The 21,861-nt window shown below is 34.4% G+C and overlaps 1 protein-coding gene across 3 annotated transcripts in view; it reads left to right on the plus strand.

Moving 5' to 3' along the window:
• Positions 1-21,861, plus strand: part of Cntn6 (contactin 6) — a 276,069-nt gene that overhangs the window by 42,300 nt on the left and 211,908 nt on the right. For all 3 annotated transcript variants that reach the window (XM_020187691.2, XM_074044265.1, XM_020187689.2), the window contains one exon: positions 11,836-11,971. In XM_020187691.2, coding sequence (XP_020043280.2) covers positions 11,917-11,971 — 55 coding nt within the window. In that variant the 5' untranslated portion in view covers positions 11,836-11,916. The remainder of the gene's footprint in view (positions 1-11,835; positions 11,972-21,861) is intronic.

Raw genomic sequence — 21,861 nt, forward strand, 5'->3', positions numbered from 1 at the left:
TGTATTCATGGTAGTATTGATATATGTAGATATAGATATGGATATTGATATAAGTACATGTCCAATAACTTCTTTTTACATAGATCTGAAAATTTATGTTTCTATTCACTAAAGCAAAGAGATATGCCAGCATATTTGTTCAGAGAATACTAGCATGGAAATGACTACAATTTACTGAATTTTCCTGACCAGTTCTGCTGGACAGAGAAAATTTAATAATGTACATCTGTACATTCTTGGCTCCCCACCATTCAAAGTACTCTATTGCATCCAATATTAATTGATCTCACAAAAATTAGGAGCAGTATTTCTTCATCAATATATATAGTCCACAACCCAAGAATTAGAGGTTACAATGACATAATTCATTCTTTGGACTCTGAGACCTATGGAATTATTTTGTAGGGGTCTTTTACCTGGAACGGACTTTTGCAAAGTATGTCCTGTGAGACATTCATCCTTGGAAAAACACTACAGGAAATAGAGTCTCAGAATCATGGAAGCCCAGGAGTAATATGTGCTACACATTTGCATTCAAGTTTGTATATTGTCATGGAAGAGACACTTAGAAATCCTGCAAGAAGAAACTATTTAATCTTGTGTTTGGCATACAATTTGACTACATGCTACTTGTTTCAAGTCTCAAAGCATGCTGTGGAAACTCTTGCCCAGTTCCCTGTAGCTTTACAGCAGTGCAGCTTATACACAATGAAGAAGGAGTCTTGTATTGGCAATCCTAATAAGAAGAGAAGTTGCTTTCTAAATGCTTAGAAATGTGAGATAAATCCCTTACAGTAAGTTTTGGGTAAAATTGTAGTCTCTTACAGACTTGGTCATTGTAGTACAAAGCACAGGCTAGGGATTCACTTAATATTGGTCAAATGAGAGATTTTTCTGCCATTTGTTAGCTGTGTATACTTTATTGGGTTACTTAAGTCCTCCCATCTTTAGTCTTCTCTTCTGTAAAAGGAAAACAATTAGTTTTATACACCTCATAGCACCATGAAAATTAAATGAGACAATACATGTACAATTCTTGGCATACAATAAACCATGATGCTGCCATTATGCAGTAAGCCTCAGTATTACTGTTATTCTTGTTATCTTCCCTTTCTCCCACCTCCTGGTATCCTATTCTATCTCTTCTTCCTCCTATTTGCTTTCCCCACCCTACAATCCTACAATGACTCTGCCTCTAGTTATCTTGCCTAGTTGGTGTAATAATATAGATGGCAGACATGATGCCTTCGGAGACAGGATAGGAAGTATGAAAGAGTGAAGTACACGCAATGTCAGGATGTACCCTCCAAACTATTGTAAGTGATAGCCTTAAAGAGCTATCACTTAAAGAGTTTTTGTCTGTTTGTTTAATTGTTCATTTTTAAGACATGGTTCACAGTGTAGCCCAGGCTCACTGGGAACTTGTGATTCTCCTGTCTCAGACTCCTAAATACTGGGATTATAGTCATGCACTATCATATCTAGCTTGGTCTAGATGTTTGTTGTGTTTTATAAATATTCAGATATTTAAAGACAAATTAGTATTCTCACTTTTGCATGGTATTTCTCAATTTTTAAACTCTTGAAGGTGAATATACCTGCTGGACCAGCAATTAATGACCTCTAGTTCAGAGGATTTCCAGCTTTCTTTTTTTAAGTAAATAAAAGGCTTCTGGCTTAGAAAGACTTAACAGGCATCTAGTTTAACTTTCTACTTAATCTGAAATCCTCTCTATCATATCCCAGCAAAGGTCTCACCTAGCTGCTCTTATATGCTCCTAGTCAGAGACAGCTAGGTATTTCATGGAAAATCCATTTCCTGCTTTTTCTCTGCATTCATGGTCTCATTGAATCTTTCTAGAAGCCCCATCAGGTGCTACTTTTTCCATTATAATTATCATAAAACCCAGGCTCAGAATGTTTGCTTTGTCTAATATCCAGAGCTGTTATGTGTCTGTAGGTTTTGACAATGAAATCCCAGAATGTCTAGATTTCAAAACCAGTGCACTTAACCACTGGCTAAACAATTCTACTTGTTAAAAATGCTCAGGGCTGGTATTAAGCTGAAATTTGCTGCCCTGGAATGTCTACCCTTTGGTCCCAGTTCTGCTCTCCTGAGACACAAATAATAAGTTTAATCCTTCTTCCACAAGACAGCCCTTCAAATATTTGAAGATGGCTCTCCTTTCCCTGCTAAAGCTTCTCTTCCCCAGGCTAAACCTACTCATTTCTTTCCACTGACCCCTCATAAGTCATGGCTCTCAGCCACTTCATCATCCTTGTCCTTCTTCCCAGGAGAGTGTTTCAATTTGTCAAATTTCCTACAAACCATGGTGCTCAGAAGAGAACACAGTCCCTCTATGTGATCACAAAAGTACAGGTAATAGCACCTCCATTGTTTTGGCCACAGTGCTTTCATTAATGCAACCTGGGTTACATTGAAATTTTTGAAATTTGGCAGGTTTATCAAATGATAAACAAACATTGAATATGGTCTCATTTTACCCTATATCCTTTTTATTTTTTGTTTTTTTTAAACGTAAATTTAGGCAAAAACCACTTTGCCCCACCTTATTCCAAATCTAAGTAAATTATTAAATTAAGCCACTTTTGAGACCTAAGTACGAGACTTAGTCCATACTCCTAATAAATGCCATCTTCTTAGATGTTTTTTGAAGTTTTAGGTTCTATCGATCTGTTTTGTTCAGTTTTCCTTTAATTTGACAACTACAGCAAGGCAGGAAAATAGAAAAATTTCCAGTAGCCTGACTTTTTCTTAAACACATAAGGAAATGAAAAGTTATTTCTTTTTCTACAGCTTTAATACTGCTTTCCACATAAGCCTATTTATCTTTTCCCAAGACAAGATTTAAAAAAAAAATCTCTGCACACATATATGTTTTAATACTAACTTGCTATAAATATTCTTTTTTGTTTATTCTTTTAATTAGAATTTATGAATAAGCAGAAAAACTGAAAATAGAATCTTCTTGCTCTTTTAGATAAATATACATATTATATATTGTATATGTAGTTATTGCTATCTACTCCATTTTTTTCAGTCCATACATTTCTAATTTTTGCCCTCTGCTAGACTCACTATTTCTTCCAGCTTTCTGCCCATCCAGATGTTAATCAGGTATTCACTATGCTTGGGCTGAGAACTTACAGCTAGAAACCTCTCCAAACCAGCCTTTACCCAGAGATTGGCAAATTCCATGGTCATGGATTAATTATCCTTCAGCTGTGTTTTTACACATGAAGTTTCATTAGAACACTGCCATTCCTGTTGAGCTGTCTGCTTACGTTCACAGTACAGCAGTGCAATTAAAACAGATCTTAGGCAAAAGGTGTCAAGTGATTCCAAATGCTGAAAGTGTTTCCTTTGCAGAAAAAAATTGCCCAACCTTTGCTTTAGCATTAGTAAGTAGTCCATTCATTACTGAGAACCCAAACTAGCACAGATTCCTGTCTCTGAGTTAAACAAAAATGATTGCAAAAATAAGTGTGCGACTTGCTTCAGAAAATATTCCCTTTAGAGGATAAAAATTTAACTCTTCTAGTCCAATGTCATACTTGGTGCCACATCAAGAGCCTCACCTCACCATGCCCATTTATGTAAACTTCTTATGCTGTAATCTCTACCCAATCCTAATCTTGCAAAAGTAAAATGAAAAACATTATCCAGTGCAGGAAATAAAACCATATAACTGCTGTTTACTGACTTCTCCCTCGGAGAAAGCACTTGAACTGTGCAAAGTTTAGTTCTTCTTGACTATAGTATATCTAATAAATTTAGATTTTTCTGTTCAGCCAGTATTTATTTATTTTAATTAGTATATTAATTGTATAAAATAAAGGATTTCATTATGGCATTTTCATATGTGTTTATAATGTACTTTAGTCACAACCATCTGATCCATTAACCTCTCCTATCCCCCAGCCCTCCTTCTGGCTCCCTTTCCCTTTTTAAATAGTCCACCATCTGCTTATATGCCTGCTTTTTTAAATTGCAGATTCCATATAAGAAAGAAAGCATGTGATATTTATCTTTCTGACTCTACCTTATCTTATTTATCTCTAGTACCATCTATTTTTTTCTCTGCAAACATTATTTCATTCTTTTTTGTGGCTGAATAATATTCTATTGTGTGCATGTATATGTAACATTGTTTTTATTTTTATCCACTCATCCATTAATGGGTAGCTAGAATGTTTCTATGAATTGGTTATGTGACTAGTACCGTAATAAACGTGTGTGTGTAGGCATCTCAATTATGTGCCACCTTTGGTTCCTTCAGGTATATACTCAAGAGTTACTGGTATGGCTGGATCATATTGAAGTTTTTTTTTTAAGTTTTTTGAGAAAACCCTATACTGATTTCAATAGAGACTAGATTAGCTTATGTTCCTACCAACAGTGCATAAGGGTTTCTATTTCCCCATGTCCTCAGCAACATTTCTTGTGTAGTTGGTTGTTTGCTCATTTTTTTTTCTTTTTAATAACCATTCCAACTGAGGTTAGATGGAATCTCTATGAAGTTCTGATTTGAATTTCCCTGATGGCTAAAATTGTTGAACATATTTTCACGTATTTATTGGCCATTTGTACTTTTCTTTTGAGAAGTGTTTGCTCAATTCATTTACCATGTTTTGATTGGATTATTCTTTTGGTATTTAATTTGGAGGACAATTTATTCTGGGCTACTAATCAGCTGTTGAATTATTGGATATCTACCAAAAATATTCTCCCATTCTGTTGGGCATTTCTTCCCACTGGTCATTGTTTCCTTTCCTGTACAGAGCTTTTTAATGTGATGTGATCCCATTTGTCAATTCTTGCTATTATTTCCTGAGCTATTAAAGTTTTGTTCAGAAAGTTCTTGCCTACATCTATACCTTCATGTGTTTTCTCTAGTCGTTTCAAATTCCAGGTCTTACATTAAAGATCTTTGATCCATTTTGAATGGGTATTTATACTGGGGGAAGAGATAGTACCTAGTGTAAGTCTTCTACATGTGGATATCTAGTTTTCCCAGCATAATTTCTTAAAGATGCTGTCTTTTCTCTAATGTATGTTTTTAGCACTTTTGTCAAAAAGCAGATGGCCATAGCTTGTGTGGGTTTATTTCTGGATCCTTCATTCTACTTCATTGGTCTGTCTGTTTTAATTTTAGTACCATGCTGTTTTTATTATGTTGGCTTTGTAGTATAATTTGAAGTCTGGTTTTGAGATACCTACAGCCCTGGATTGCTCAGTCTATTTGGGGATTTCTGTGTTTCCATATGAATTTTAGATTTTTATTATCTGTATTAAGATTGCCATTGGAATTTTGATGGGGATTTCATTTAATCTATGTAGGGCTTTTATTTAGCTAGTATTTCTTACCACCTACTTAGGAATGGAGTATCAACATTACAATTCTAAAAAATATAGTAGTGTCACTCACTTACATTATCGTATTTTGATGAATATGAATACCAAAGATATTTATATGAAATGCATTTAACCTGCAGTTCACAAATAGAAGAAAAGGTACACCCAGGAGCTGGAACTATGTCCATTGTCACAGGTCAAGAGGGCCACAAGGTAGGGAGAACCCCAGGTCTTGTTCTAAGCCATGAACTGATTTATGACAACAATTTATTCAGTTTCATTGACTAATATCTCTATACTGGAGTGCCTTTTAGTTCTCACATTCATTTTAGCATGGTTTTTCAGCAGTCTCAAAACCAGTTTCTTCATTCTGGTCTCTCATCAAGACTACAAGTCCATAAGGAAAAGACCCATGGAAGAGACTGTATTGATGAGTGAGCTAAGTTTTAAAGCTTAGTTTCTGTGATAAAATAGCAACACCACCACCAACAGTAACAACAAAGTTAGGCAGAATGGTATATACCAGTAATCCTAGTACCATGGAGGTCAAGGCAAGAGATTCATGAGTCACAGGCCAGCCTGAGCTACATAGCGAGGCCCTGTCTCAACAATCAAAAGTGAAAAGTAAAATAAAATAAAATGTAGAAATGATCCTATTTCCATAAGAAATGTATTTGCATTTCTTTCGTGTCTGATAACATGCAATCACACCTTCTCTATGAAAAGAAGTAATATTTTTTCCTATGATCACATTAAATGTGCTGTGTTTTATCTTTCTTTTGATCTATCACCTACTACGATTGCCTGTTTTGAGAACTTGGCACGATAATTACCAGAAGTAATTCTATTCTGAAAACAAAGAATGTGGTGCACAATTCATCTTGCTCCTTTACCTGACTTAATGGGAGCTGGGGACTCCTAATCTAAACCAGATTTTTTTTCAGATCATAAATATTTAACTCACATTTATTATTGATTTAGGTTGATAGTAAATAACTCCACGAAGTTGTAAATCTATAGTAAAACTTATGAAGAATCTTCTCTTCCTTCCAGCCACATTTTTACCACACTGAAATAAAAGAGTGCGGCTACCTGAGGAGAGTGAATTTGGGATTTTTAATTTATCTGATGCAGTTAATTAACTGGTCAATTAACAACAAAAGGGCAATTAGTGCTGAGTACATTTGTCCTGATGACAAACATGCCATCTGAAAATGGATCTTGATCTCTGCTATAAAACTATTTACCCTCAGAGAAACACTGCTATAAATAGAGAAAGAATAAAATCTATTAGGAGTCACATGCTTGCAACAATGGTTTCCTGGTATACTAAAGCGACACAAGTATGACACAGTGGAAGAACTTGGCCAATATTCCTAAGTAGTATTTCTCCATCAGACTTTCTATTACCTTGTTCTTAGAGCAGTAATCAAAACCATTAGTAAAAGTGTTTTTCCTACTGCCAATATGAGAACATCATTTTAGACAGCAAAAAGAGGTTAAGAAAATGGTGTAATTTTTAATTGGTCTGAAGATTTCCATAAACAGTGTTAGTACTCATAATTCTCCATTAACCAAGTTTGTGTCACCTAGTTGCATTTGCAGAAATTAATGAGCATTTAGTTGAGAGAGCAGAACAAGAAAAATTTGGCATCCACATTTCTCCAGACTTCTCCATCATCCCATTTAGTGTTTTAAGTCATCTCTGTAGCTTCTTAAGTGTGGTTGGTAAGTACCAACAAGAATCAGTTTTGAGTTCCTTATGAAGGTTTATTTCAGAGCTATGTACACACATCCACACTGCTATTTTATTCAAGCAAATGTCCCTAGTTTTCAGTGCAAAGAAACATTAGATAACTCCTTTGTGAAAGATGAAGAACAAGAAAAGTAATGTCATCTTTCTTATTTTGGTAACTCCCATTGTCTCCCATGCCTAGTGGGCATGCAAAGTTAAGTGTGGCAACAATTTCCCAGAATTCCTCCACTGCCCACATCTAGCAAATATTTTCATTCCTTTACTGGCATTGTACACATTTGTATACTGTTGTATGGCTTATAGCCAGAGGATAGATTGAGTGACAGTTTTTCATTTCTAAGAAAGTAATTATTCAGTGCCACATAAAGAAGCTATTTGTATTGTCTGAGTTAAGTACAATTTGCATTGGGTATGACCTCTCTGTCACAGCAATAATTTCTTCATTATTCTCTCATATGCCTTCTGGAATCATTTGCAGGTCTAGGACACATGGTTGGAAGAGGTCATACAAAGGTAGGATTCACAGTCTGAAGCTACTTCAATAAACAGGACCTCATTTGTTTCTACTTAGCACAGGCTATTCGTGCTGAGTATGTATACTTGGGGTTAGAGAAATGCCGTTCTATAATCCTTTTAGTGAAATACACACAGTCAAATGTATTTTAGAGATTAGAATACATTAGATCAAGGATCAGTGAAGAATTTCCAGAACCTCCAAAGCCATAAAAGTCATATAGTAAATATTTTCAGCTTTGTGGGCCATATGGACTCTGATACAAGTATTCAACTTTGACTTTTTTTTTGTACAAAAGCAGCCATAGACAATGCATAAGCGGTCATATTGAGTTCCAATGAAATTTTTTATACAAAAATGGGCAGAGGGCCTAATTTGGTGGGCAGGATATTTGTTGAAGATCTGTGCTGTAAAATTTAGCCTTTTGAAAGATGATGTAGTATAAAGGTGGATGTATATATGTATGTATGTGTATGTGTTTAAATGTAAATTTTTATATTGGCATATATACAAAAATTTATAATACACACACACACATATATATATATACTCAATGGACAATATCCAGTCACTGACCAATATTTCTGTCTCAGCAAAAGAGCATAAATATTTAAATCAAGTTGGATAATATCTAATCTATTGCACATTGGTTTGGGACAGATTTTGCCACCAAACTTACATGTATATTTCAACTTTCAGAGATTTATTTTTAATCTAAAGAAAGAGATTATGATCCTATACATATTCTTCTCTTACAGTGTCTGAAAGGTGTTCCTTTGGCACTGAGATATTCCGTGAGAGAAAACATGAACCTACAGGAATGGGGAGAAGTAGAGTTCATCTAGTAATAATAGAACAATAATCTTTGCAGTTTGATTAACAACCATGACAGCTACTTCTCCAGTCCAAAATATTATTTAAAAGATTTTATACCCTATATACCTCACCTAAAACAGAATACTGGTGATACTTTTAGCAAGCCATTTAGAAATTCTAGGTTTATGTTAGGTTTATACAATGACCTTTTATTTCTCCATTTTGCCTCAAGTGATCCTCAAGGTTCTAGGGACCTGTAACTATTTTCATTTTTTTTACCAGCATAAAATTTGCCCACTGAATATTTCTACCCTAGATTGCTGTGTGTAAATAATCAGACTTTTCTTATCTGGATTGTTCTCGTTGAGCCAGAGTATTCTCCTTCCTCGGGCAATTTAAAGTTTTACAAGTGGAACTTTTACAAATGGTAACCAATGCATAAACATTAGCTATTTAGGCTGGCTTTATAGAGCAATGCCAAATAAAATGCCTTTTGGGCTTTGCCCTCATTACAGCATGCTGATAAGCAATCAGATGGTAAAGGGCAGTGTTTGCTATGAAATTATACACTGAATTGAGCCAAACAACCTCAGAATATTAGGGATAGAAGAAATTTAAAGGCAACTGCTAAGTCAAGCTCCGTGACTTTCAAAGTGAATCATTCCATGTTCCTCAGCTGAGTAAGAGGAACACCCTATTGGAATAATGTTTAGAGTTCAGCTTGAGTGCTGTTATTCAGTTGTCAAGTACAAAACCTGCACATACTTACCAAATAACAGTGAGTTCTACATTATACGCCACCCAATTATTTTGAGCAAGTTTACATGGCATTCATTTTCAAGGTGAAGTCTGAAAACTGTAGCACTATAATGGATCCTTTGATAAACTCATGCCTCAAGAAATATACCACATGGCAGTTTGTTCTAAAGTCTTTAAAGTTTTTCCTATAAATTTGGGATGAAGAATGAAGGTACTAGGCAGGTTATTTTGGTTGCAGTAGACAAAAAACAACCCAAGTAAAATTAGACAAAAATTTGGATTTTTTTTTTTTTTGGCTCACACAGCTAAAAATTCCAGGGTTTTGTTATAGCTGACTTTTTCACAATTCTGTGATATCAGGTATGATTATAGGCTCTTTGGATAGCGGGACTGTTTCTTACAGCTCCCAGTGAGAGAAAGGAAACATGAGAAATTATACCTAGGTAAAGGAAAGTAGCAAGGTGGAAACACTAAAGGTCACTTATGTATGACATGCAGGGCACTTGTATCTGAATTTTGCTGACTTCTCATGGAAAAGTGTATATTGAATAATCTGTCAGGCCAAGGGAAAAGGTGCTAGATATTAGGAGGCTTCTGGCATTTGGGAATATGTACATTTTAACACAGAATTCTTTTTTTTTTATTTTATTCATATGTGCATACAAGGCTTGGGTCATTTATCCCCCCTGCCCTACCCCCTCCCTCTCCCCCCCACCCCCTCAATACCCAGCAGAAACTATTCTAACACAGAATTCTTAAAGCCTGATAAGGAAAGTAACAGTGATAAAGATTCAGCAAACTGTCCAAAAAGGAAAATTGAGAGCTTTTCATCAAAAACCGATCATAAGTTGGATCACCTTAGCACTTGTAAAAGAGTGTATTATATCATATGATTCATATAATAACAACTTAATGGAATGATTATACTCTTGTCCTAATATATCTACAAAGGCTTTGAAGGTCAGTGATTTTAATTAAGGGATTTCAACACATCAGTTCTGGCCACCCACTCCCAATACACCATTTAAAAAAAGCAGTACCAGTGAAGAGCAGAGAAAGGAGATTTTGAGGAAGAGTAAGCTTTCGGCCCACCTTTTGCTAATAGAAATGAGTTTTAAGTTTAAATAGAGTAAGAATTTGGGGTAGGGGACAAGTGATATGCATAATTATTGCACAATCCTGAAGAAAAGTTGTGGTCAGTGGTCAAAGGTGTGGTCTGGTGGCTGATCATCTTCTCAGGTTAGTCACACAAGGAACTTGGCAGGATATGAAAGTCATTTTTGCCTGGGGAATAATGTCAACATTATCACAAGATGTTTTTTCATTTGTCCTGTCATTCCTGGAATCCTAGTTGATTTTCTAAGAAAGCACATACAAAAATTGAGGGAATGATGGCAAGTTTTTATCCTACTTTTAGTTACCCTTTGGACATTTGCACATCCAAGTGACATGTCACTGTTTAGAGCAAAAACACTTTGTTAGTACTGGTTATAGTATATTAACCTGAATATAATTTTTCTCTTAATTTATCCCTTATTAAAGTTTTGGTTTAATGTGATTTTAAATTTAAACTTATTTTAGCTAAAGTTTTATAATAAAACTTGAATCTCATAAATATTTTTGGATAAGCTGAAATAACTAGAGGCAGAAAGAAATGAAAGACATTTTTAATTTAAAAATATATCCAGAGATGACCAAAATTTCATCATTTTTTTACCTTCACATTTAATGTCAAAATACTTCCAAAAAGTATTTGAGGTTATAAAAAAATATGTTCCTACTAAGTCAAAAGTTTCTAGAGTATTGCCGTTTTCTACATAGTACTTTTACCAAATATATACTAGATAAGTTTATTCTGAGCTTGTTCAAAATTTTTGTGAGTTTGTCAATTTTCATGAACCTCTTATGAGATTTTGTTTTGAAGTAAAGGCCATACTAACACTTTATCTTGATTTCATTTATCACTGAATAGCTTAAGTGTCAAAATAATTTGGAGATAATTATGATATAACCTCTTAGGAAAATCTTGTCTCCCACCTGAAAGAAGCACTGCCAGAAATTGATCTCTTGCAGAAAATTTGTACACAATTTTAGTTTTAGTTCTAGTGACATTAAGGAAGATAATGTTTTAGAGTGAGTATGTTCACAATGATACTGATAAAAATACTTAGAAAGTCCTTGAAATTTGTAAAGCCACTATTAAAGTATATAAGATAGAGCATAATGATTAAAAGTCAAAAATATAAGAACAAAATTGTGGAACTTGGCTTTATATGTTTTTAAATCATATTTAACATTTCCCAAACAACTGAACTTAAAAAAAGTAATGAAGACTTTCATCCACGTGGAATACGTTCAGTTAAGGACCATTCTAATTCATTAGAAACTGAAGTAAATATTATAGCAAATGACATATATAGCTGAGGTATGATCTGAAATTACTAAATTATGCACTGAAATTATTGAAACCTTGTAAAATATATGTATATGTAAAAAGCAGGCATTTGGGTTGCTTTATTGTGGATAATACTACCATAATATTAAATTTAATCAATGCCCAACAATAAATATACATATTAAGATATTCATGATAGATAATTTTGTTTCTTTCAGGCTCTTGAGATACTGACTGAAGATAGACTTTTTTTTTCCTGCTGATTGTATGGGAGAAATTTTTGACCTTAGAACGTGGAGATGAGGTTGCTATGGAAACTGGTAATTCTACTACCACTCATAAACTCTTGCTCAGGTAACTGTTCTATTATTGTGAGTTTAGATTGATGAATATATTGGTGTTGTATTTCTTCCTCGAGGTGAAACACCTTTCAAAATACACAATGCATATATTATTTGAATGACTAAGTGATAAAGTTTGGATGGTAACCTCCATGTAAACTACATGTAGAGTTTAATCCTTAAAATATATCAAATACTCTTTTTGAATAGAACTCACAGTATTACATTTACACATTGTCAAATGTGACACTTTAGAGTAAAAATATGATTAAATTGTTTATCGTCAATTAACAATGAAGATTGTTGTTTTAAAATTACATTTATAGTTAAGGTTTTATAAAACTAAAATTTAAATATAGTTCTCTCATATTAACAGTTTATTATGGAAAATGCTATACAATGTTCTGTCAAAGCTTAAAAAAAACCTTAGAATATATTTTCTTTCCTTTTCAATAACGAAAAAGAGAGACCCGAATATATTCTTTCATTGAACATAAACATAGGCATGTTTCTTTATCATTAACTTTTGCTTTGCAACAAACCACATTTAATTAGATTATATTAAATGGGACATAGCCATATATTTACGTGACAATCCTGTGGGTTAGAAGTTTAGGATAGGCTCCACTGGCCTAATGCCTTTGGTTTTGCTAAGATGCAGTCTCTGCTGTCACCTAGAGTCATCTGAGACAAAACTAGTCTGGAACATTCTCAGGTTAGACACCTGTGATGCCTGGACTTTGATCTAAATGACCTTTCATCCTCTTTGAGTCTGGACTATTTCATGGTGGCTGTTTAGGGTTCCAAGAGAAATCTGACCAATGAAATGTCTTCTGATGTCAAGGCTTGGAACCAGCACAGTGTCATTCCTGTGGCATTCTTTTGACCACTGCAAGTCACATGACCAGCCTAGATTTAACGGTTGTGGAAATATGACCCATCTCCTCATAGAAGAGTTATAAAGTAGTACTGGAAAAGGGTGTCGATAGACTAAAGGGAAGTGCAGTGATTGTTTTTATAAACCAGTGTGTTAAGATCACATTTACCTTTCTAAGTCATTACAGAGCATGGGTATTGATTAGTTCATCTGATTATCATAGAAGCCCTTCAACCATCATCATGCTGCTTTTGACCAACTATTGGATGACCAATATTATTGATGATTCATATATTCATAGCAAAGCAAAAATATATAGGGAGAAACTCAGGAACAAACATAATAACTGACAAGTCAGAAACACAGGAATTTCAGGAGACATTAAATAGCAATCCCAAGATATGGAAAGGTATAAAAATGCTAAAATCATCCAGAAGAATCACATGCTATTGTAAAGCCATTTTTACTTCTAGTGCATCCAAAAGCTGGAAGTACTATAGTCATATTTATTCAAAGAGATCACATTGTTTTGATATATGTCACTTCTATCTCTCTGCAACGAAGATTCTAAATTAAATAAAAATGTATTATTTTTCACAATAGTTAAGACACAGAGTCATTCACATGTCCCCCAAATTAGACATGCGAATAAGAATTCTATGCCCATCCTTAAGTTACAGCTTCCTGTCAAAATTTAACATTAACATTTTGCCCTTTAAATGTGTCTACTAAATTAGCATATGATCTCTAAAAGACCTTTTGTGCTAAATTAAAATAAATAATTATTCTCAGAACACATATCAAATACCAGAAATCCTCCAGTTCTTCTATTAATTTTTATTTATCCAAATTGGATATGATTCAACATGTCATTTTTCTTTATGCTATGTCCTTGGTGCACAATTTCATTGTGAAAGAACAGATTTTATCCATTTTTTTTAAACCATAGCTATTTAAATAAGATATTGTAAGCTAAACATCACCCCAGAGATAAAAATACTGATAACATTTTACACAAGCGAGCACTGCTTTAAATGTTTGTTTTTTGGAGATTTCATTATGTAGATACTGTGCTTGTAGATACTGTTAGTTTAGAATATTATTTGTCCAGTGATAGGGTTCTGTTTCTATGTATATGAACAGTATCTTGTTTTTATCCAAATTTAGTTTTTATTCATTCTGAAAGGATAGCAAAAGTTCACAATTGCCTACTTTTTCATTCCTATTTTCACTGGAAAATTTCCTCCCTGTATTGATATTTCCTTTTAACATGTTGATGTATTTAAGTTGACTTAGACTCCAAGTTAAATCATAAAAAAATTGCCACCATCTTCTTCTAGGTTTTATTTTCATTAACTTTACAACTTCTTCTAGTACCCGTACTATAGACATTGACCACCAGAGTCTTTTCAATGAAATTTCACCCATCTAGTCAGGCATCATTGATTCTGAAAAACTTGGAGGGTTCTAGTATTTAAAAGTCCATTCATTTTATTTTAGTGTATTTTTAAATATTAGGAGAAAAGCAAGGCTCACTTAATTAAGAAACACAATATCAATTATACACTTTCAAGTTACTTCACTAATATGTGAATAAGTGTAGTAGTCTAATAATTGCTCTTTACCTCCCCCGCCCAAAAACAAACAAACAAAAAAAATCTACATTTGGTGCCTAGAAACCGTGAATGTCCCATAATATGGTAAAAGGAGCTTTGGTGTAACTAAGTTAAAGATCTTTAGAGAGTGAGATTATCCTGGACTATTTGCATGTGAAATTCCAAAAGCGTCTTTACCAGAGGGAGGCAGCGGTGGATTTGACATAGAGAATGCAGTGTGAAAGCAATGCAGAGAAAGATTTGAAGATACCATGCTGCTGGTTTTAAAGATGGAGGAAGGAGGGACTGGAGGCAGAACTCAAGCAGGAGAGCACCTGCCTTGCAAGTACTAAGCCCTGAGTTCAAACTCCAGACCCCCCCAAAATAATAAATTAATTAAAAGAGAAGAAAAGAAAGATGGAGAAAAGGACCATGAGCCAAGAATGATGCAAATGAAGCTCTAAAAACTGGAAAAAGCAAGGAAACAGATTCTCTCAAGATCCATAGAAAGAGCATGGTCCTGCCAATACATTGTTTTTGGCCCATTATGGCCTCCAGGACTGTAATAGAATAAATACATATTGTTTAAAAAAAAAAAAACAGTTTGAAAAAAAAAGTTTACAGTGATTTTGGTAGAAGACATAGGAAACTAATGTGATATGTTCTTCCCTCTCTCAGTTCAAGCTTCAAGGTGACAGAGATTGACTCTTCAGGGGTTCCGTAAATATTTGTTGAATGAATGAATTACTAAAATTTGATGTTGTTGGTAATATTTATATTATCACAAAGTAGAATAAATTTACCTAAATAATATCCTCTAGGGAATTTAATAATTCCCTAGAGGGAATTATTCTGGTCCATCTCTTTGCTATTATTCTTGTGTTATCATGTTGTGATCCTAGGATTTTAGAGATAAAATTCTCATAGCACTATTTAAATGTAAAGTCTTTGAGACCAGAGATTTTCATCTGCCTTACTTTCTGCTCTTTTTCCATCACCTGCTAAACTCTTCCTTTGGGCCGTTAAGTAATACAAGCCAATAATGTGCATTTCCCATTTTATGCTGAGATCATGACCTTGGAAAAAGAAAGGATTTTACAAATACAGGTTAAGAATTTTTGCTTTTTGCTATAAGTGAGTGAAGATATGCAGGTTAAGTAAGAAATAGAATTCCACTGGGATAATGCCTACTCAATATTAGAAATAAAGAACAAACAAAGGAATGAAAAAAGTCACAGTTTTTCCTGGAAGGAACAAAAACATTGAGAAGTTTAATATAGACTCAGAAAATTTATTTTTAACCCCAAGTTTCTCTATATGTCGCAGTGTAGAAAAAAGAAAATATGTGCTAATGGAATAATTTGGGGAACCACATTAGTAATTGGAGGGCTATTTTCAACTGTAAGTCTAATTTGTTTTTTTTGAAAATGCACAGGTGATTTTCGTGAAGAAATATTTTCTTCCTGGTATTCCTTCTCCTCCCCATTCTTCATAATAGATTAGAACTCAGCAATGTGACCATAACAAAGCTACATGAGAATAAAGCAGAAGATGATAAACCACACTTTCTTGATGTTATAATGTCACATGTATAAAAAATACAAAGTTTATGGTTGCGGTTGTACTAAATTTTCCAATAGTGAGAAAAGGCTTAGAATGTGCCAACATTTTATTTCTTTAAATGTATTACTTTATTATGTGCTGTAATTTGGTATTTAAGTGTCCATCAAAGGTTCACAGGTGAGAGGTTGAATCCCAGCCAAGTACTACTGGGAGGCAGTGGAACCTTTAAGGATGAAGCCTTGTGAGAAGCTCTTGAGGTCATTTGGAGTGTGCCCTGGCAGCAAAAAGTGTAATCCCAGCCCCTTCCTTTTTCATTATTTCACTTCCTGGTCATTAGGAGTAAAGGAGTGAGCTCCCTCCATGATGTGCCATGTCACCATAGCACTGAAAGCAACAGAGCCAATTGGTCACAGAATGGAACCTCCAAAACTATGAACCAAAATAAACCTTATCTCTGTAAATTGATTACCTCAAGTATTTGCTAATATTAACTGCAAGCTAACACAACATGTGTTATGCAAAATTTGAGAAATTTCAGGCAGCTTTAAAATTCCAGTTTAAATCTATAACAATTTTTAAAGCATATTAAATCATATTGTTAATAGAGTGAAGGTTTAAAATGTTAATACAGTAAAAAGTGATAACCAGATAAATTTGTTATAAGTTATCAAGGTTAGGAGACAGCATGATTTTAAGTCCAGAGCTAAGAGAACTTTTATAGTGCTTAGAATAGTGTAAATGATGGTCAACAGCTGATATTATAGACTCAAATATAATAACTAACAGCACCAGGAACTAGAGAAAAGGTTAGATCAAAAAGAATTAACCTAGAAGGTAACACACATGCACAGGAAATTAATGTGAGTCAACTCCCTGTATAGCTATTCTTATCTCAACTAGCAAAAACACTTGTTCCTTCCTATTATTGCTTATACTCTCTCTACAACAAAATTAGAAATAAGGGCAAAATAGTTTCTGCTGGGTATCAAGGGGGTAGGGGGGAGAGGGAGGGGGTGGAGTGGGTGGTAAGGGAGGGGGTGGAGTGGGTGGTAAGGGAGGGGGTGGGGGCAGGGGGGAGAAATGACCCAAGCATTGTATGCACATATGAATAATAAAACAATAACAATTTAAAAAAATAATAGTAATAACAGCAAACTTTATTAGTTATGAACAGAATGACTTCCCTTTTATTCATTGCTCATAACATCTTAAGAATTTCTACTTAATTTATTTTAAATTTGTTATGATACCAAAGTATCCTTTAAATTGCAGGTTTTTAAAATGCACTTGGCTCATAAATATAAGTGGTCAATTTAGGTGCCATTTGCATTTGTTGGCTTTGCTGTGGATTGAACACTTTTGTATGTATCTCATAAAATTATGACCTGAACCCCTATTTGGTCAATCCAAAAGAAGTACTGGTTGGTTCTTCAGTATGAGGTTTGGTTTTATCAGAGAAACTGGATAATTCGAGGAAGTGAACATGGAGCTAGTGAAATTTATTGGAAGAATAGATTGAAAAGCCTGGTTAGGCAATCTAACTTTTGTATCCTGTCATGAGGACCCAATTAGCTTGTTTCCCCCATTGCACTAATTACTCTTGAGAAATAAGCTGAGACTTGAAATTATAAGAAATCTTTTCTACCTCTATTCCTATACAATGTCCCCTGACAAATGTGCATATATTATTTTCAAAAATTCTCCCAAAGAAATTGATTCTTAAAACTTGAGTTAAGTTATTTTAGGGCTGAATACAAATAGAGAATACATTCTATTTTGTCAGCATGTTTTTATACGCTTTGCCATTTTATAAATAAGGTGGACTAAAAGAATCTGGAAGAAAATGTACCTCCTGCTTTTTTTTTTTTCATTTTGGTGATCTTGGGGTTTTAAACTCAGAGCCTTGTACATTGTAGTCAGGCATGTGCACTCCTCCAAATGAGACCAGCCTCTAAACCTTTTAGATAGGGTTTTGCTCTTTGCCCATCTAGCCTGGTACTATGATTCTCCTATTTATGCCTCCCACATATCTGGGATCACATATGCTTAACACCATGCTTGGTTTATTTGTGGAAATGGTGTCTCTAACATTTTGCCCAGTCTGGCCTCAAACCACAAACCACAATCCTCCCGATCTCTGCCTCTTAGTACAGACATGTTCCTGAATCCAGTTCTACCTCCTAAACGTTCACAGTCAGGTGCTTAGGATAAAGGTTCTTGAGAAGTGTTTTTGATTGCTGAATTTTACTCTCTTTCAAACATAGCCTTTGATTTAATTGAGAGCCAGAATAAATGAACTACCTGAAAGAGAAAACCTCAAGAATAAAAATATTCACTGTGACCAAGATTTTTTCAAAGAAAACGATGTATCACCCAGCAAATCCATGGAAATTGGCAGGTGTAATAAACCTGCTTTGCTCAAGGATCCCAGAAGCACGTAATGGATATTCCTTTGGGTCAGAGTGTGATGAATATTGAGTATATCACAACCCACACTCTGCCTACCGACTCATTCAGATTTATTGTTAGCATAATAGCACCTTTAGGAATGGAACACCAGGCTATACTTTTAAGCCGAGTGACATCTTTGCAATTTCTAGTAGAGATGGCCCAATTTAGAAATGCTGAAAATACCATTTTTATGCAATGCCCACTGATAAAAGTGGTTATGTGATTATCAAATACTCTTCCCAAGTCATTGATTTTAAACCCTAAATGAAATTGTTTCTGTAGGGCTGATAACAATGAAGAAAGAGAAATTTTTGTTTTGTCAGCATTGAAAGGAAATGATTAGTATGCAGACTGGTGTGCTGTAGGAAATGTAAGCCCTTAGCAGAAAGAAATGTGAGAAATAGTGTTTGCAAAATGAGATGTTAGAAAAAGGGTCAAGTTTTCCATGGAGGTGATAACATCAGGTAACATTTTCATTTTAATGATATTCATAAATCACTACGCCACAACTTGAAAATAACATGGTGGGGGGGGTTGATAGAAATTTTCTTCTCCTTTTAAAAACTTTTGCTGAGACTTAAATGCAAACTTTTTATTGTGGCCCAAAAAGAAAATCATTAAACAATTTGTATTCTTCCATCTCAAAACATTCTGAACTGTCCTTGATAAGACTGTTCCCTCTCAGAGTCTTTCTACTTGCTCTTCAGTTGTCTGACACTTTCAAATCTTTCCATGACTGGCTTACTCCATTACCCCCCTCTCAGAGCTCTCACCTCCATAGGATAATCTTCTTTTAGGACTTTGGTTATCCAGCATCTGTCCTGCTCTTAGACCCAGTCGTTTTATTTCTTTCATCAGACATTTTGTATTGTATTTAATAAACTTGTCATTATCTGGAATTAACTTATTTATGTGTTTATTAAATTATTCATTTTCTCTCTATACCTAGAGCAACTCTATGGAAATAAAAACGCTGTCAGTCACATATGTGACTGAATCTCTCATGTATCATACAGTACTATACATAATAAGCACTCAATAAATACTTCTAAGTGAAAACAGATTGACCTCTCAAATGAAAGTACTTTGAGCACTCCTAATGTGACTTATGAATAATCTAATATTCTAGAAATCCTTTACCAATTTTACTATATTATGTTAAAATCAGTTTAGGCACTGTATTAGTTACTTTGGTGTCACTATGACAAAATACCTGACTAGAACAATGTAAGAGAGAAAGATTTATTTTTGCTCATGACTTCAGAGGTTCAGTCAATGGTTCCTTAGCTCCACATGCTTGGGCAGAGCATCATGGTGACAAGAGAGGGCAGGGGAGAAGCGTCTTCACTTCATTGTGGACAGGAAACAGCAAGAAAAACAGGAAGGACGAGATATCCCAAGTGCATACCCCCAGTGACCTACTTTCCAGCTAGGTTCTACCTCTTAAAGTTTCCACAATTTCCCCAGACAACATCATCAACTGGGAAACAAATGTTCAACATATGATCCTCTGGGAGATATACAAATTTAAACCACAATAGACATAATTTCTTTAATAATAGTGTATCACTTGGTCTTAGACTTTAAAATACTTTTATAAAAATTTACTGGTGTATACTGAAAGTACAAAGCTAGTCATAGGTTTATGACCAGCTATAACTAATTATACAGTATTATAACTAATACTATTGAACTATATACACAGAATCTAGACTATGACTTTGGTGTTGTTGGATTAGGGAATGAAACATTTAACATACTGCCAATGCTATTTCAATATTATTGGATAGCAAATGTCTTTGAAACCGTGTCTCAAATTATCTAAATATTAAAAACCTGTGGGCTGTACTTCACCTTCAGATGTATTTGTTCATCCTTTTCTTGTTCTGGTATAATCGGTTCATTCCCCATTACCTCTTCTCACAAATTTTGTGGGAGGTTCCTAAGATTTCTTCCTATTCCAAGTAATCTTCTACATCCTTTCTAAGACACAATTTATTAACACAGACCTCCATGCAGACAAGTTTTCATAAAGCACACTGAGTTTGTCATTGCTTTATGTCAAGACCTTCAGAGATCCCATATCCTGTGAAGTTCAAACAAGCATTCAAATTCAATTTCCTTCAACAAATATTGGAAGTTCTCCAGTTAGCTCAGTTCAACCTGTGTCATGAGCCATGCCTTCCGTTACTCTCTCTCCTGCATCCTTCATTCAAATTAACTGTACTACAGATAAAATCTCTGCACTGATTTTCCTTCCAGGTCTCTCTCCATGCCAATGTCTCCTCTTCCACTATTATTCTCCTTCAGAACCACTTCATATTAAAGTCAAATACAACTATTTACAGACAAGTGCAAATGCTTGTGCTCACTGTGAATAATCCTCAAAGCAGCAAAAACTCCTACTTTTCCTTAATCTCAGATTCCATGAAGAAGAATATTGTCATTTCTACACTCTTTTCTTAGAGACAGATTCTATTTTTTAAACATCTATTCTAAGAAATATATAGAAGAATATGTTAGCAATCATGGGATTCTCATTCTTAAAGGGAGAATAAAGAATTACCTTTAATATTTGATGACTTTCCTAGTGCGTTCAAGTTTATGAAGCATTTCATGTACAGTGTTTCAGCTGAACTTGAGAGTGGGCAGAAGAGGGGTTATTATTCCTTTCTGTAGCTAAAGAAACAAATTCAGAGAAAGTACCTGACATTCCAGACTGCAGGACACAAAATGATGAAAATATTTACATGGAGGAAACTTTGTTGAGTTGATGACAGACTCAAAAGTTTACATAACGTACAACTTTTAAAAATTAGAGAGCAATTATTTTTCAAGGCTGGCTTCTGCTAAGAGTATAATATTATTTAAAAGGATATTCTCCAAACTTGTGTTATCAATAAATAAAGGAAAATCGTTATAAGGATAAAACCAAATGTGTCTAGATTTATGTTTTCACTATAAACCTAAAAATATAAGTTAAAATTATTCAAAATAAACAAGTATAATATTTCCACTCTTTGCCATCAACAAATCACTTGCACATTCTTTAGTCTAAACTATCCCTTTGGAGACCATGTATTTTAAGGATAAATAAGATTGCACTTTATACGGACTTGACAAGGAAAATCAGACAGGCAATTGTCTATCCATCAAGTTTTGCAAATGATTCTGACAGTCACTGAGGCTGAACACCCCTGATGTAGTAGTAAGTTTTCATAGGAAACAGGAACTAAATCGAGATGCTGCTAAGCCTTTGTGGAATCTTTGACAGTGGCCTAAAACTTCCTATTTACTCCACTTTTATCTATCTCCACTCGAAATCACTGAAATATTTAGCCAATGCTGTGCTGGATTTGGGTTATAGCTGCTTCTAAGAGCTGAAGGTTATTTTAAGGAATTTTATAAGTAAGCTGT

Source organism: Castor canadensis, chromosome 10, assembly GCF_047511655.1.
Source record: "Castor canadensis chromosome 10, mCasCan1.hap1v2, whole genome shotgun sequence".
Taxonomy (NCBI): domain Eukaryota; kingdom Metazoa; phylum Chordata; class Mammalia; order Rodentia; family Castoridae; genus Castor; species Castor canadensis.